The sequence below is a fragment of the Drosophila suzukii genome, chromosome 2L, assembly GCF_043229965.1.
Source record: "Drosophila suzukii chromosome 2L, CBGP_Dsuzu_IsoJpt1.0, whole genome shotgun sequence".
NCBI classification, from domain to species: domain Eukaryota; kingdom Metazoa; phylum Arthropoda; class Insecta; order Diptera; family Drosophilidae; genus Drosophila; species Drosophila suzukii.
The window spans coordinates 5,558,893-5,571,200 of record NC_092080.1 but is presented as its reverse complement, the minus strand read 5'-3'; the positions used below and the strand labels follow the sequence as shown (position 1 = coordinate 5,571,200).

At 39.3% G+C, this 12,308-nt stretch overlaps 2 protein-coding genes across 2 annotated transcripts; one reads left to right on the top strand and one right to left on the bottom strand.

The window, feature by feature from the left end:
• Nucleotides 1-92: 92 nt before the first annotated feature.
• Nucleotides 93-10,887, bottom strand: BuGZ (Bub3 interacting GLEBS and Zinc finger domain protein). The gene is made up of 7 exons (XM_036812847.3): nucleotides 10,714-10,887; nucleotides 10,225-10,532; nucleotides 9,897-10,158; nucleotides 9,025-9,442; nucleotides 7,461-7,847; nucleotides 4,747-4,882; nucleotides 93-4,687 (listed from the first exon to the last, which is right to left on the bottom strand). The coding sequence occupies exons 1-7, from the start codon at nucleotides 10,752-10,754 to the stop codon at nucleotides 4,551-4,553; spliced, it is 1,689 nt and encodes a 562-aa protein (XP_036668742.2). The 5' UTR covers nucleotides 10,755-10,887; the 3' UTR covers nucleotides 93-4,550.
• Nucleotides 10,888-11,363: 476 nt separating this feature from the next.
• LSm7 (U6 snRNA-associated Sm-like protein LSm7) lies at nucleotides 11,364-12,214 on the top strand. The gene is made up of 2 exons (XM_017073432.4): nucleotides 11,364-11,489; nucleotides 11,546-12,214. The coding sequence occupies exons 1-2, from the start codon at nucleotides 11,475-11,477 to the stop codon at nucleotides 11,861-11,863; spliced, it is 333 nt and encodes a 110-aa protein (XP_016928921.1). The 5' UTR covers nucleotides 11,364-11,474; the 3' UTR covers nucleotides 11,864-12,214.
• Nucleotides 12,215-12,308: the final 94 nt, after the last annotated feature.

Here is a 12,308-nt window from a genome sequence, read left to right as displayed (position 1 = left end):
ATAATATAGTATGGTATATAACTCTGAAAACATATTTTTCTTATAAACTTTACAATCCGAAGCCCAATCCCCCCAAGAAAACTCATGATATATTCATTTTTATTCGATTTATTAAAATTTCAATAAATTAATTTCAAAAGAATAGAGAACAATCGAAACTTTAAACTAGAAATATTCTTATTATGCATTTTTGTTTTCCTAATTATAGCTTTATATTTAGTTTAAAAGAATTTAAACAATTGCTTATATAACTTGCTGTTTGTATACTTTCTTTTTTTTTCGTTTTGGTAAAAACATTTTACGTACAAGAATGCTAAATCTATATTTATTTTTGTTTTTTCCCTCCGTTTTTTGCATCTTTTCATTTACATTACAACATTAAAAATGATTTAACATAGGCAAATTTGTTGGTTTTTGATTTTATGCATTTGCTTTAAATATAGTATAGGCATTAGCTAAGTTTTTGTGTGATTATATTTGTTGAACGAACAGAAATGGATAAGGAAAAATTGATTGATTGTTAATTCCGTAAGCTTTAGTTAAAAGTAAATGCAACAAAAATGGCTTAAAGCTTATGAAAAAAGTATAAACATGGTTAACATTTATATTTACTCAAAGATTAATTAATAAAAAAAAACTTTGGTCGAAAGCTTCAAAGATCTTTGGCAAAACAAATTCTTATAGTTGATTAGTTTGAAAATTGTTCGATCTTGAAATACTTTCCCAAAAAAAAGTAGTTGCAACTATCAAAGCATTATTGATTAATTTTATATTGATAAAATGAGTAAATCAACACTAAACAAAATGTGTAAAGAAACATTATCGTATAGCATATCTCTCTTTCGGATCCATCTTTATACGGATGCTCTGAGAAATGGTGTGGTCGATGTGGTGGTTTGGTGATTCGGCCGACGGGTTGTGTAGATTGTACAAGACGCGTAGTATGCAAATTCGTTTCGTCTGATACCAATATATATGGTTATAGTTGTGGTGTTATGCGGTGTGGATATAACGATTGGGTGGTCGCAAGACAAGGACCGAAAAGTCCAACAGTTAGTTCAATAACTGTGATGTGCCCTCGCCTCAGAGTTACGATACACATATAGATATAGTATATCTCCTGACTAAACTCCGGCACATCGCCTGCGTCCGATTCGAACTTGTACTTGTTGTGGTCGGAAGGCATACTCTTCAGGGCATGCAAAACATAATCCAAAGATAGACATATACCACTTACTTTATAGATATATATATGTATAGATAGAAGGGGGCGGACGGACGCAGGGGACTTTTCGCTCAGCAAAATTAATGTGACACGCTTTCGACTGAACGCAGCAGACATTTACGCCTGGGATCGGTTGTGTGGGGTTTAGTATTACAGTGACTGCCATTTGTTCAGCTACTCGCGTGTCGCCCAGCGCAAAGACAGACGAAGATCGGTGGTCTAATTTGTAATTTTCAACTTTAATTCTTAGATCTTAGTTTTCTTTTCCTTTCGCAAAACACCTAAAGCCCATTAAATGTTAACAAAACTTGTAGCCTTTTAGCTGTACTCTTTTCAAATGAACGCGTGCATTGCATGGATAGAATTGAATGGTTAAAAGATTAATTCGTAATATGAAATTATTGCAATTTTTAAGGACCACCACCAAAAAAGAATACTAAAAATTTTACTACGGACGGGAAATGCAAGCGAAACTTAAATATAACCGAAAGTTTATTCAATTTGATTTGACTCTATTTAAAAATCTTGATTAACTAACATAACACAGCCCCTAAATGGCAATTAAAAGCGTGTATTAAACCAACAAACTAAAAAATTTGATAACTAAGTATTTTGATATCCTATTTTAAATATTGCCGCAAAAAGTGTATAATTAATTTAGAAATAAATAATTAAAATATCAAAAAGAATCAAAAAAGATTTTAGTTATAATATTTTAAGATACCTTAACAAGACTTTTGATTCAAAAATTAATTTAGAAATAAACAATAAAAATATCAAAAAGGTTAAAAAACGTTATAACCTGTCGGTTAAAAAACACTTCTTAAGCTTCCAAAACTTGAAACTTTATAACAGATCTTAGTTGTAACATTTATAAATACCTCAACAAGACTTTCGATTCAAACAAAAAAGTTAAGTTTATTTGCATTCCCGACAAAAATAAAGCATAAGTGATAAGTAAAAGCAACTCTACAAAATGAAATGCGTCCATCAAAAATATTTACAATCTTCGCAATACAGTTACCAGAGAGAGAGAATATATGCTACGAGTACGAGTACTGTGTACAGATGCGATTTTAGTCGGGGGATAGTGTGTGAATCGTATACGAGTAGTGCCACCGAATCTGGGATACTGTCTGTCTTGCATTGAGGTACTCTCGTCTGAAGCACGCCGTTCTAACACCGCAGGACTATCGAACCGGGCCAACGAAATTGATATGGCCGGCCGGCGATATCCCGATGGCGGTGCGGCTAATTTGCCAGACCACAGAGTCCAACATCAATTTTGCGCTAAACTGGCCCGAGTGAGGGGAATATGATCGGATTCACTCGCTTCTTCTTGGGCAGTTCACTTCACTTGTCATTGCTTATGATTAAGTTACACGGTATTGTTACATTAATACATAGATATATATAGTATTATATGGTTGGGTTACAAGTGTTTACTAGAGGTATACTCAAACAATGGTGAGGTTAGTTAGTGTGACGACGTGTGGTGCTCTCCAGGATTCTGAGTGCTAATTTCAACTACCCTAGGCTACACTGGGTTAGGAGTATTCGAAGATCTCGCCGGGGCACGGAGAACAATCTGACTCATGCTGATTTCCATAAAAACATAACAAAACAAAAAGGATACGACTAGGACTCTTTAACTGTCAATCGACTACTTATGCTAGCTACAATTTCATAGGTTTACCATCGGATTAACAAAGGACTGATCTGAGTGCCTCAATGAAGGATCAAGTTATCGAGTATTATCTTTAATTAGTTCAATAACTATTTGAAGTTGTGGAAAGGAAGCTAGATGATAACTGGGAATTTTGGAAGAACACTACGGTAATAACAAAACAAAAGCATCAAGATCGATTCCAAAACAATGTATCTAGTGTACTTACTAACACGTGAGAAATTCCTATCTAGATGCCCTCTACAGGCAACTCTATAAGCTATATAGCGGTTTTACTAGGGATCTAGTTGTTTTATTGTAGTTGTCTCTGGTGTTTTTGTTGTTTAGTACCAACCATACCATAACCAAATGACTTAGGATAGATAGTATTTAATATGCATATATAATTATTAAAAAAGAAAAACAAATTGAAGGTAGATACCTGCTCTCTGATCTGTTGTCTCGCGACGACACACACCAAATATATATATATATTACATACCAAAAGAACAGAAACGATACAAAGAAATGTTGAATATTTTGTATAAATATGTTTTGTATGTATATAGTTAAATATACTATGTAAAGAAAGATAGGACTTACTTTTTGTCAGCCGCAACTGAACGAATGAACGAAGGTATAGACAACATGGAAGTAGTTGTATGAATTGTATAACATTGTAACAGTTTGCAGAGCATTTCACATGGACAGAAAGAATCGAAAGTATAAATTACGCACGAATAACACAAAAACAACACAAAAATGCTGCTTATGGCAATTGTCAACATACCCAGAGCTTTGAGCGTTCAGGTTTTTTTGGTTTTTTGGCTTTTGTGTGATTTCGAAGATTTTCGGATTTTTCTTTTCGGTTTTCATTTGTTTTGGAGGAGATATAATTAAACAACTTGAGTGTGTGAGTGTAGGTGGATGTGTTTAAAATATATGCTCACTAAATGAAACTAAAAAAAAGAAAGAGAATGTTAAAAAAACAACATTTTGTATAGATAATGTCAACGATTAATTTGTTGATTATACAGATATAGATACAGATAAAAGATAGAGATCTACAGCACAGCAAAGTAGCTTCAGATGTTTAGTGTTAGTGTGTATGTGTGGTACATTGTGTTATACAGAGAGAGCACGAATAATATATATCTAAAAGATGTATTTATGCACGCACATCGAGAAGTTCGGATTGGGGAAATTAAACAATTTGGATTGGAACAAAAGCTAGAATGGAGTGCTTTAGATGAACGAAAGGTATATATATATATATAGATGACATCGACTGGTTTACTAGGCATAACCGCTGATTAGTGGGTAGCGTGGGGCCAAGAATTGGGTGTGTGTGTGGGGTGTGTGTTGTGTCTCAAAAACTGTTATACATTGAAAAAGAACTGACTTTGGTTGGAGTTTTCAAAACAACTTGCTTGCTGAGTGCGCGCGCTGCTTGCTGTTTGCAACTATAAGCATGATCATCCTCTTGCCTCACTCGTGGAAAAGCAGTGGCAGCGGCAGGCTCAACAGCGGTGGCTGAGCGTGAGCCTGCAGAGCGGCCGTCGTCCTGGAGAAGGGACGTGCAGGATGCGGCTGCGGTTGCAGGTGCGCTGGCGGCTGGCCTGCTGGCGCCTGCAACAGACCCGGCGCAGCGGGCAGACATCATCTAAAGCGCGGCTGCATCATCTGCAGCATGTTGGGATGTCCCTGCAGCATCACGCCCATTCCAGGCATCGCCATCGCTCCAGCGGGCAAGGCACCCGGCATTCCCGGCAGTCCTATCTGCATGGGCAGCAGACCTAAACAGAGAAAGTTTTATATTATTATCCATTGATTTCCACATCTTTGATCTACTCACCTGCAGGCATTCCATTGAATCCGGGTCCACCGGCTGCTCTTAGCATATTCCCGCCGATCAGAGCTCCATGGGGACCGATGGCCATGGCCGGTCTCAGCATCGGCTGCATCAGCTGCATGTGGCCAGGTATCGGCATCTGGAGGTGACGGATCGGATGAGGAGAGAAAGATATAGAAGAGCATGGAAACGAGAGCTCGGATTAATACTCTTGAGGGCACTTAAGCCGGGTCTATATTGAAGCCATTGTACACAAAATTAGCTAAGTTGTTATTAATTATGTTTGTATTGTTTTTTTTTTCATTTAAAATATTAATAAGTTGGTTTTTGCGTACTTATTCAATAAATGGATAAGAGGTGTGTGTGTGTATGTGTGTTTGGTTTTTTTTTTTGTGGGTGGAAAACATTTTTGCATCGCATTACAAATGTATGATAGAGCAGAGACAAGATATATAGAGTAGAATATTGAGTAGAGCAGCGAGAAGAGGCGAGACGACTTCTTCTCTTCTCACCATGGCAAAAACAATATAATTTTTTTGTTCATTTGTAATTAAATAGTTTGTTGATTTAAAAAGAAAAGTACTTACAATTCGGAAACTGAACTGACGACGACGATGGTGTGGAAGAAGGTGTGAGGGGATTGCATTGCAAACCATTTAAGGTTTTGTATTTTAATATTGGCTTTGTATCTTAATATTGCACTTCAATTGCAGCAACGTTTATAAATTAATCGTATTCGCACTTAAGAGAAAGAAATAGTAATTTGATTTACTAACCGGAGGCATGGGGTCGAGTTCAAGTTCCAATATCTTTCAGTTAGAAGTTAGTTTTCAAACTGGGCTAAGATGGGAGTTGGATGAGGGTGAGATTGGGTTAGGAGGAGGGGTTCTATGGCAAACTCATCGGTGGAAAATGAAACGGAAAGGATCTGCAACCGATAGTCCTCTACCTTTGATAAGCATTTGTACTGCGCATAAAACCAGATGAATGATGGTGTATGTTAGTTGGGCAGTAATCGAAAGGAAACGGAATGTATGTACGGGGAGTGGGGGGACAGAGATGCACGATCTTTAGAACATAAAACATTGATTTGGTAGTACAATTTACAGATCAAAGAACATTTAGATATTATGCTTATGAGATATATTTCAGATTGTTTGTATATTTTGGGTGGATGAAGTTATCGAGGTAATAGAGATAGAGATATAGAGACATATCAATGCGGCGTGTAGTCTTACTTAATTCATGTGTATATTTTGTGGATATGAATTAATCAATCAACCAGTCAATCAATCATCAATCAATTAAACCAACCAACGCAGCAACCATTACGACAAATTCAAAGTATTTTGTTTTTTTTTTGTTTTTTGGTAATAGAAATTATTGAAATGTACTTACATGGCTTGCAAAATAGTTTATAAACATAACTCACGACTTTTCTCTCATTCATTATCATAATTGTAAGTTCATTCTGTTCTGTTTTACTTGCAAGGCAGTACGTACTAGAAACTTTCTTGGGGACGGGATTGATCTTGTGGATTATATACGCATGGGGGGTGAGTGATTGAGAGAGATAGAGGAGAGTAGGTACTTGCTTAGACTACATAATTACTTGCATAAGTACGACTAAGTAGATTATAATTGAGTTGTTGGCTTTTACTTATCTTGTTGCATTGCGCACTTTGCATTTCACATATCATATTGCGGGGTGTGAGTTTTAATCAGGAGGGAGTGATTAGGTTGGGTTGGTGGGGGAAGATAAACTTGTTGTTGTTGTACAAAAACGATACATACTGTAAACTGTTCGGGCCCTGCGCAACACTTTTGCAACTTTTTATCGTTTATCAACACTGAACTTCTGCTCTGTACTGCAATTGTAACGGTAACTTTAACACATTTTTCGAGTTTACAAGCTAAATACTGTTTAGAATTTGATATGGTGTGAGACATATTAGTTGAGACAGTTGAAATCCCTTGTTGGATAAGCTGGATAAAAGTGATGTGTTCAAAAAGTAAAGGAAATCTCAAGCGGCAGTGTTGGTAAGCGTTCGTAGTGAACCAAATGGATTATTTTACATATGATTGAAAAGTTATTTGAATTTTAAGGGGAGAACTATTATTGGCTGATGACCTCTCAAGTGGTTATAAGGTACTTGTACACCCAGAAAAATAGAGAACGAATAATTTGAGAACGAACGTTCTTAAAAATGTACCGAATGCAGCGAACTTCGAAACAGGCTATTTTTTCCTTGAGTGTAAAAGGTCTAGGATTACAAAAACTGTTTCAGATACTTTTAAACACATCGGTTATCCCCTTGACAAAGATCAATAATGACTTCAACAAATGATTTCAACGGCAGAAATATATATATTAGTTCTGTGAGAGTGGGGCTTGGTTAACTCTTGATTATCTAGCTTGAAATCAGTTAAATTTTAGGTCCCCCAAGTTATCTGGAAAAACATTTGCTAGTAGGTGATTAGCATGATGATGAGGGCGAAGCTCTATACTAAATCGGGTTAACCCACTGGAAAATGCTGTCGTTGGCTTTTTGGTACCACCCTGGGACACAAGATCGGTAATTGTTTCGTTTTTTTGTTTTGTGGTCTTTTACAGATTGAGATTCTCAGCACTTGGAATTCGATTTTGTTAAGTCAAGTTCATTCTTTTGATTGGTTGTTCGCGTTGCATACGCAGCACCGCAGGATTAGAGACTTACCATGCCGACGGCTGCGGCCGCTGCAGCCGCTGCTGCAGCGCCAGGATTTGCCGGCTGCCGGGCAGCCTGAAAGCGCTGGAGCATCACAGCCCGATTCAGTTCCTCCAGTTGCTTGACCTGCTGCTGCTGAGCCGCATGATGCTGCTGCGCCACGGCCTGTTGCTGTTGCTGTTGCTGCGCCACCGTCTGCTGTTGCTGCTGCTGTTGCTGCTGATGCTGGTGCACCGCCTGCTGCTGGGCTGCCACAGCGTGGGCCACATGGGCGGCCTGCACCTGGGCCTGGACCACGGCCTGAGCCTGAGCTTGGGCTTGAGCTTGTGCCTGGGCTTGGGCAGCATGGACGTGCGCCTGAGCCTGAGCCTGTGCCACGGCTACTAGAGCGGCGGTCTGTAAGAAAATTTTGGGAATCGATTGAATTCATCTCACATGCCACTTGGAGGAGTTTTTCATTTGGGACAGCCCATTTCCTGACTAAGTATGAAATTCTATGTCCTGGTGATAAATTGTTAACTATATTCCTATTCTACTGAAAGGGAAGTGTGCATTTTAAATATATTGCAACCTTTTTTCAAGGTTTTACTTGAAATAGAACAATGCTATCGACTGCCAGTCATTTTAAACACTATTACTTATTGAATTTGTCTCATCTGTTTCTAAAGATTTTTTAACAGTTTTAAATATTCTAAAAAAAATGTTATTGAACTACCAAGAACTCGAAATAAAAGTCCATAAAAATGTAACGGAAGGGCATGGTCTTCACTCTTTCTTCAGGAACTTATTAAAAGTTTAAAGTCCGCTAAGATCCGATCAAATTGACCCACCCGAAAAATTATTTTCAAGCTATTGTTGATATTCATCCCAGTAATCAATTGAATTTCACCTCCTTCCTTATTTTATTCGAATTGTTAGGGTAGGAAAACTGGCAGTTTCTCTGGTTTATTAGATTTTGGTTTGGGGACAGAGGTTGAGGGACCAAGACAAAATAAAACCTTATATTTCCCTTCTTTCGAATTCCCTAGGTTTCGTGGAAAGATGCTTTATATCAAAGAATCTTAATTGGTTAAATTGAAAACCGCCGTTTCGTTTGTTTTGTTGCCATTAATTTTTTTGTTTAATTAAAAAATTGTACAGACATATATCATACTATATGCTAAAAAAGTTATTCTTTTCTTTTAATTCTGTTTCGTTTTGTGTAATTCTGTTTGCTTTCGTATGCTGTGGTCGTGTAAACGTAATTTCCGCCATTGCATTTTACGAAAATTACAACGTCGACGTAATGGTAACCAAAATTGGTATCAGTAATGTGTAAAAAAAACGTGTCCAGTTTGGAAAAATGGAATTCTCTTAGAACGCAAAATGCAGTCGAAATTCAAATGTGAGTCAAGTTTTGTATGTGCAATTGTATATTTTATTTTAATTTATTTTCTGAGGAATTTGTCTTTTTTACACGTCCGCGTTTCAGTCCGTTGCGTTGTTAATTCCTGTTTATCAGTTGGAAGTCGTTTCCGTCGCGGTCTGTTTATTTATATTGACTATGGTTTCTATAACTATGATAAGAACTCACTTCCTGGGCCTTCGACATGGCTGTGGAGACGGCAATCGCGTTAGCCATGCCACTGCTGCTGTTGCTGCCCGTGGGCGAGATCCCGGCCAGCGACGGTGGCGGCGGGGTAGCGGGCATCGACGCCAGGGCACCGCCATTGTTGCTGGGACTCTTGCGGTTTTGTGGATTCGCCAGAGCAGCCATAGCGGCCGCCAGACGCGCCTGTATCTTCGGTTGCCGGGCACGCAACTCCTCCAGGCTTATGTCCTCTTGCGGATGCATGATCTTGGTGGTCACAGCAGCGGTGGCAGCGCCGCCTGCCGCTGGCGGAACCGGTGGTCGCTGCTGATGTTGCTGGCCATCGGGCGGACCACTTGGTGGTGCGCTGGTTGCGCCACCAGCATGATTGGTGGTGGGCGGAGCACTTATGGTAGCATTACTTTATCGAGAAGGCAAAAACAAAGTTTAACGTTAGTGGAAAAGATCTAGGATTAGGCCTAGAAGTAAGTAGTCAACTTGCTTCAGAGGCTGAATTTAAAGAGGGGAAAACCACTTAGAAAATGCCACAAATGCATGTTAAGGACTAAAAGGGCATGACATTTCTGTTTCAAGGTAACGACATCTGACTTTAAACTTAAGGCATAAAACTCATCTCAATCAAAAAGGCATCAAACCGAAAAATTCCATACAAAAATGACATTAAACTTATTTTGTAGGGAGAATTAATTTCTTAGGCTTTTTGATTAGAGTAAGTTCATTTTGCTTTCAAAAAAATGTAAGAGAAATATTTCTCAGAGAGGTTCAGCATCCTAAAACAGCACTACAATACATTCCATTTAGTCAAACGAAACCGGCATAATTCTAATATGGTTTTCCCCGCTATCGGTGCCCACCTGTACGCTGGAAATGTTGGCTTTTGCTGGGCCATGGCGGCGGCGTGGTGATGATGGGCCGCAGCCGCAGCAGCTGCCGCCGATGTGGTGGCCATGGCGGCTGGGAAGAGGGGTCGCGGCGGCATCATGTGCGGCATCATGGGCACTGGATACGGAGGCAACGGCGGCATGTGCTGCATCATGCCCATGCCATATTGGCCCAGCATGTGTGGCGGCATCATGTTCGGGGGCATCATCATGGGCGGCGGAACGCTCATGGCATCTGCAAACGAACGTGGGGCTTAGAGATTTATGGAGATTATTATGGATGGCTGGGTGGAAGACTCACATTCCACTTTCTTTTTGGCCACCGGCTCATCGTCGTCCGAATCCGACTTGCCGCCATTCTTTTGGCGCTCGTGATCCCTGAGATCCTCGGCGGGAATGCCGTCCATGCCGAAGATTTCGATTTCAATGTTTGAGCGATTGGGCAGCGAGTTGGGAACCTTGTCGACCGTCTCCTTGTGCACTTGCATGCAATGGATGGAGAGCCCCGGTCCGGTGTACAACTTCTTGTGGCAGATGTGGCACTTAAAGTGCTTGGCCTTCTGGTGTTGCACCAGGATCTTTTCGTCGTCGAACTCTCGGTTGCAGTACCTAGTTTTTCAGTTAAGAGTTAAGGAAAATTTCTCGAGATGTGGCCCTTTACCCCTTCCCCTCCCCACTTTCTGCAGCACCCCAACACCATTATATAAATTTGTGTGTATGTATGTGGAGATACAGCCAGCGGCACATGCCGTGAAAAAAAACTTTGTTGTTTGTTTTGCGAAAAGGATACCAGCACCAGGGTTTGGAGGCCTTCTTCTTCTTGCGGCCCATTGTTTGTTGGTTGCTTTAAAACACTTAAATTTAAACAAACACTCGAGTAAGTGGTGTAAAAATGCAATCTGATGTAGCAAAAAAGGTTCCGCCGTGGAAAACAAAATGGAGAGCCAGTCAGAGTGACCAGATGGTGTAAAATCATCCACGAACGCGGAGTTATCGATAAAGTACACTGTTAGACTCGAAAAAATGTACTATTCATATTATTTTTTAGTTATTCAAATTTTACACGAACTATATAAAAATATGTATTTATTTATGAAGCTATCTGGTTTGACCCCGCACTTTTAAAGGAATAGCCCATGATATTAAAACCATTATTGTTAATATCGCATAAATAAATTCTCTTAGTTCATCCATAGTTAATATGAGACTTTCTAACAATAATTTGTATGACACAAATTGAGTACTACATAATACCAAGAAATTGTGTGAACTAATTACATTGAACTAAGTTGTTCATGGCCTCAATATAAACATTTAATAAATTTCCTTCTTTGACAAAATGTAATCTTAATTCTGAAATTATTTCTGAACTGGTAGAAAAAACAATTCCGCAGCCCTGCCACCATTGTTACTATCGATACTTGTATCGATGGTTTTACAAGCGCCCCCTGCCGGCGAGTAGCGCTGTATCTTGGTGGCATTTCCTGGCACACCAATCGACGGTCACTCTAAACCCACCGGCTTTTATTTTTACCAAAAAAAAACAGAATAATGGCAGATAAAAAGGTAAACTAAATAAAAGATTAAACATTCAGGTATTAATCAAATGCGTGACCTTGCAGGTGGGCGGCGGCAACAACGACGGCAAGGAGAAGCGTCGCAAGGAGTCGATTCTGGACCTCTCGAAGTACCTGGAGAAGCAGATCCGCGTGAAATTCGCGGGCGGCCGCGAGGCATCCGGAATCCTCAAGGGCTACGATGCGCTGCTCAACCTGGTGCTGGACAACACAGTGGAGTACCTTCGGGACTCCGACGAGCCCTACAAGCTAACCGAGACGAACCGGAGCCTGGGACTGGTCGTGTGTCGTGGTACAGCTCTGGTCCTCATTTGCCCGCAGGACGGAGTGGAAAGCATTGCCAATCCGTTTATAACGCAATAATCGAAGGATCAGGATCAGGATCTGTATCTCTAAGTGTGGACCTTCGGTTCCAGGTCTAGACTAAGTACAAAGCGCTTTTATGGAAATCGGTTTAAATATATTTAGCGGAGACATACGTATAAATTAGTTCTTAAATCTATTTAGGCCACAAATTACAACTTTTGTCGGCCCTCAAAAAGAGGATTTTTGACTCCATATTATGATTGTCTCGGAAATTATGTTTACACATGTTTTGTATACAAGGCAAGTTTAGAAATTCTCTGAGATTTTTGTTACAATTTGATTTTGATCACCTAAATGTTAATCTTTCTAGCTCTAAAAATTCCATTTAATAAATATTGAGCTCCTAAAGTTGTATTAAAATCCTTGATAATAATTCCAGAATTAACTAATTAGCACCTTCGAACAACCTTGTATATAATATAATAATATTGTTCAACAGTTT

Coding starts and splice junctions, on each gene's coding strand:
- BuGZ (XM_036812847.3), bottom strand. CDS start 10,754: ATGGGCCGCAAGAAGAAGAAGGCCTCCAAACCCTGGTGCTG. Junction 10,533..10,713: donor GCCTCCAAACCCTGGTGCTG/GTATCCTTTTCG, acceptor CTGAAAAACTAG/GTACTGCAACCGAGAGTTCG. Junction 9,443..9,896: donor CCAACATTTCCAGCGTACAG/GTGGGCACCGAT, acceptor TTCTCGATAAAG/TAATGCTACCATAAGTGCTC.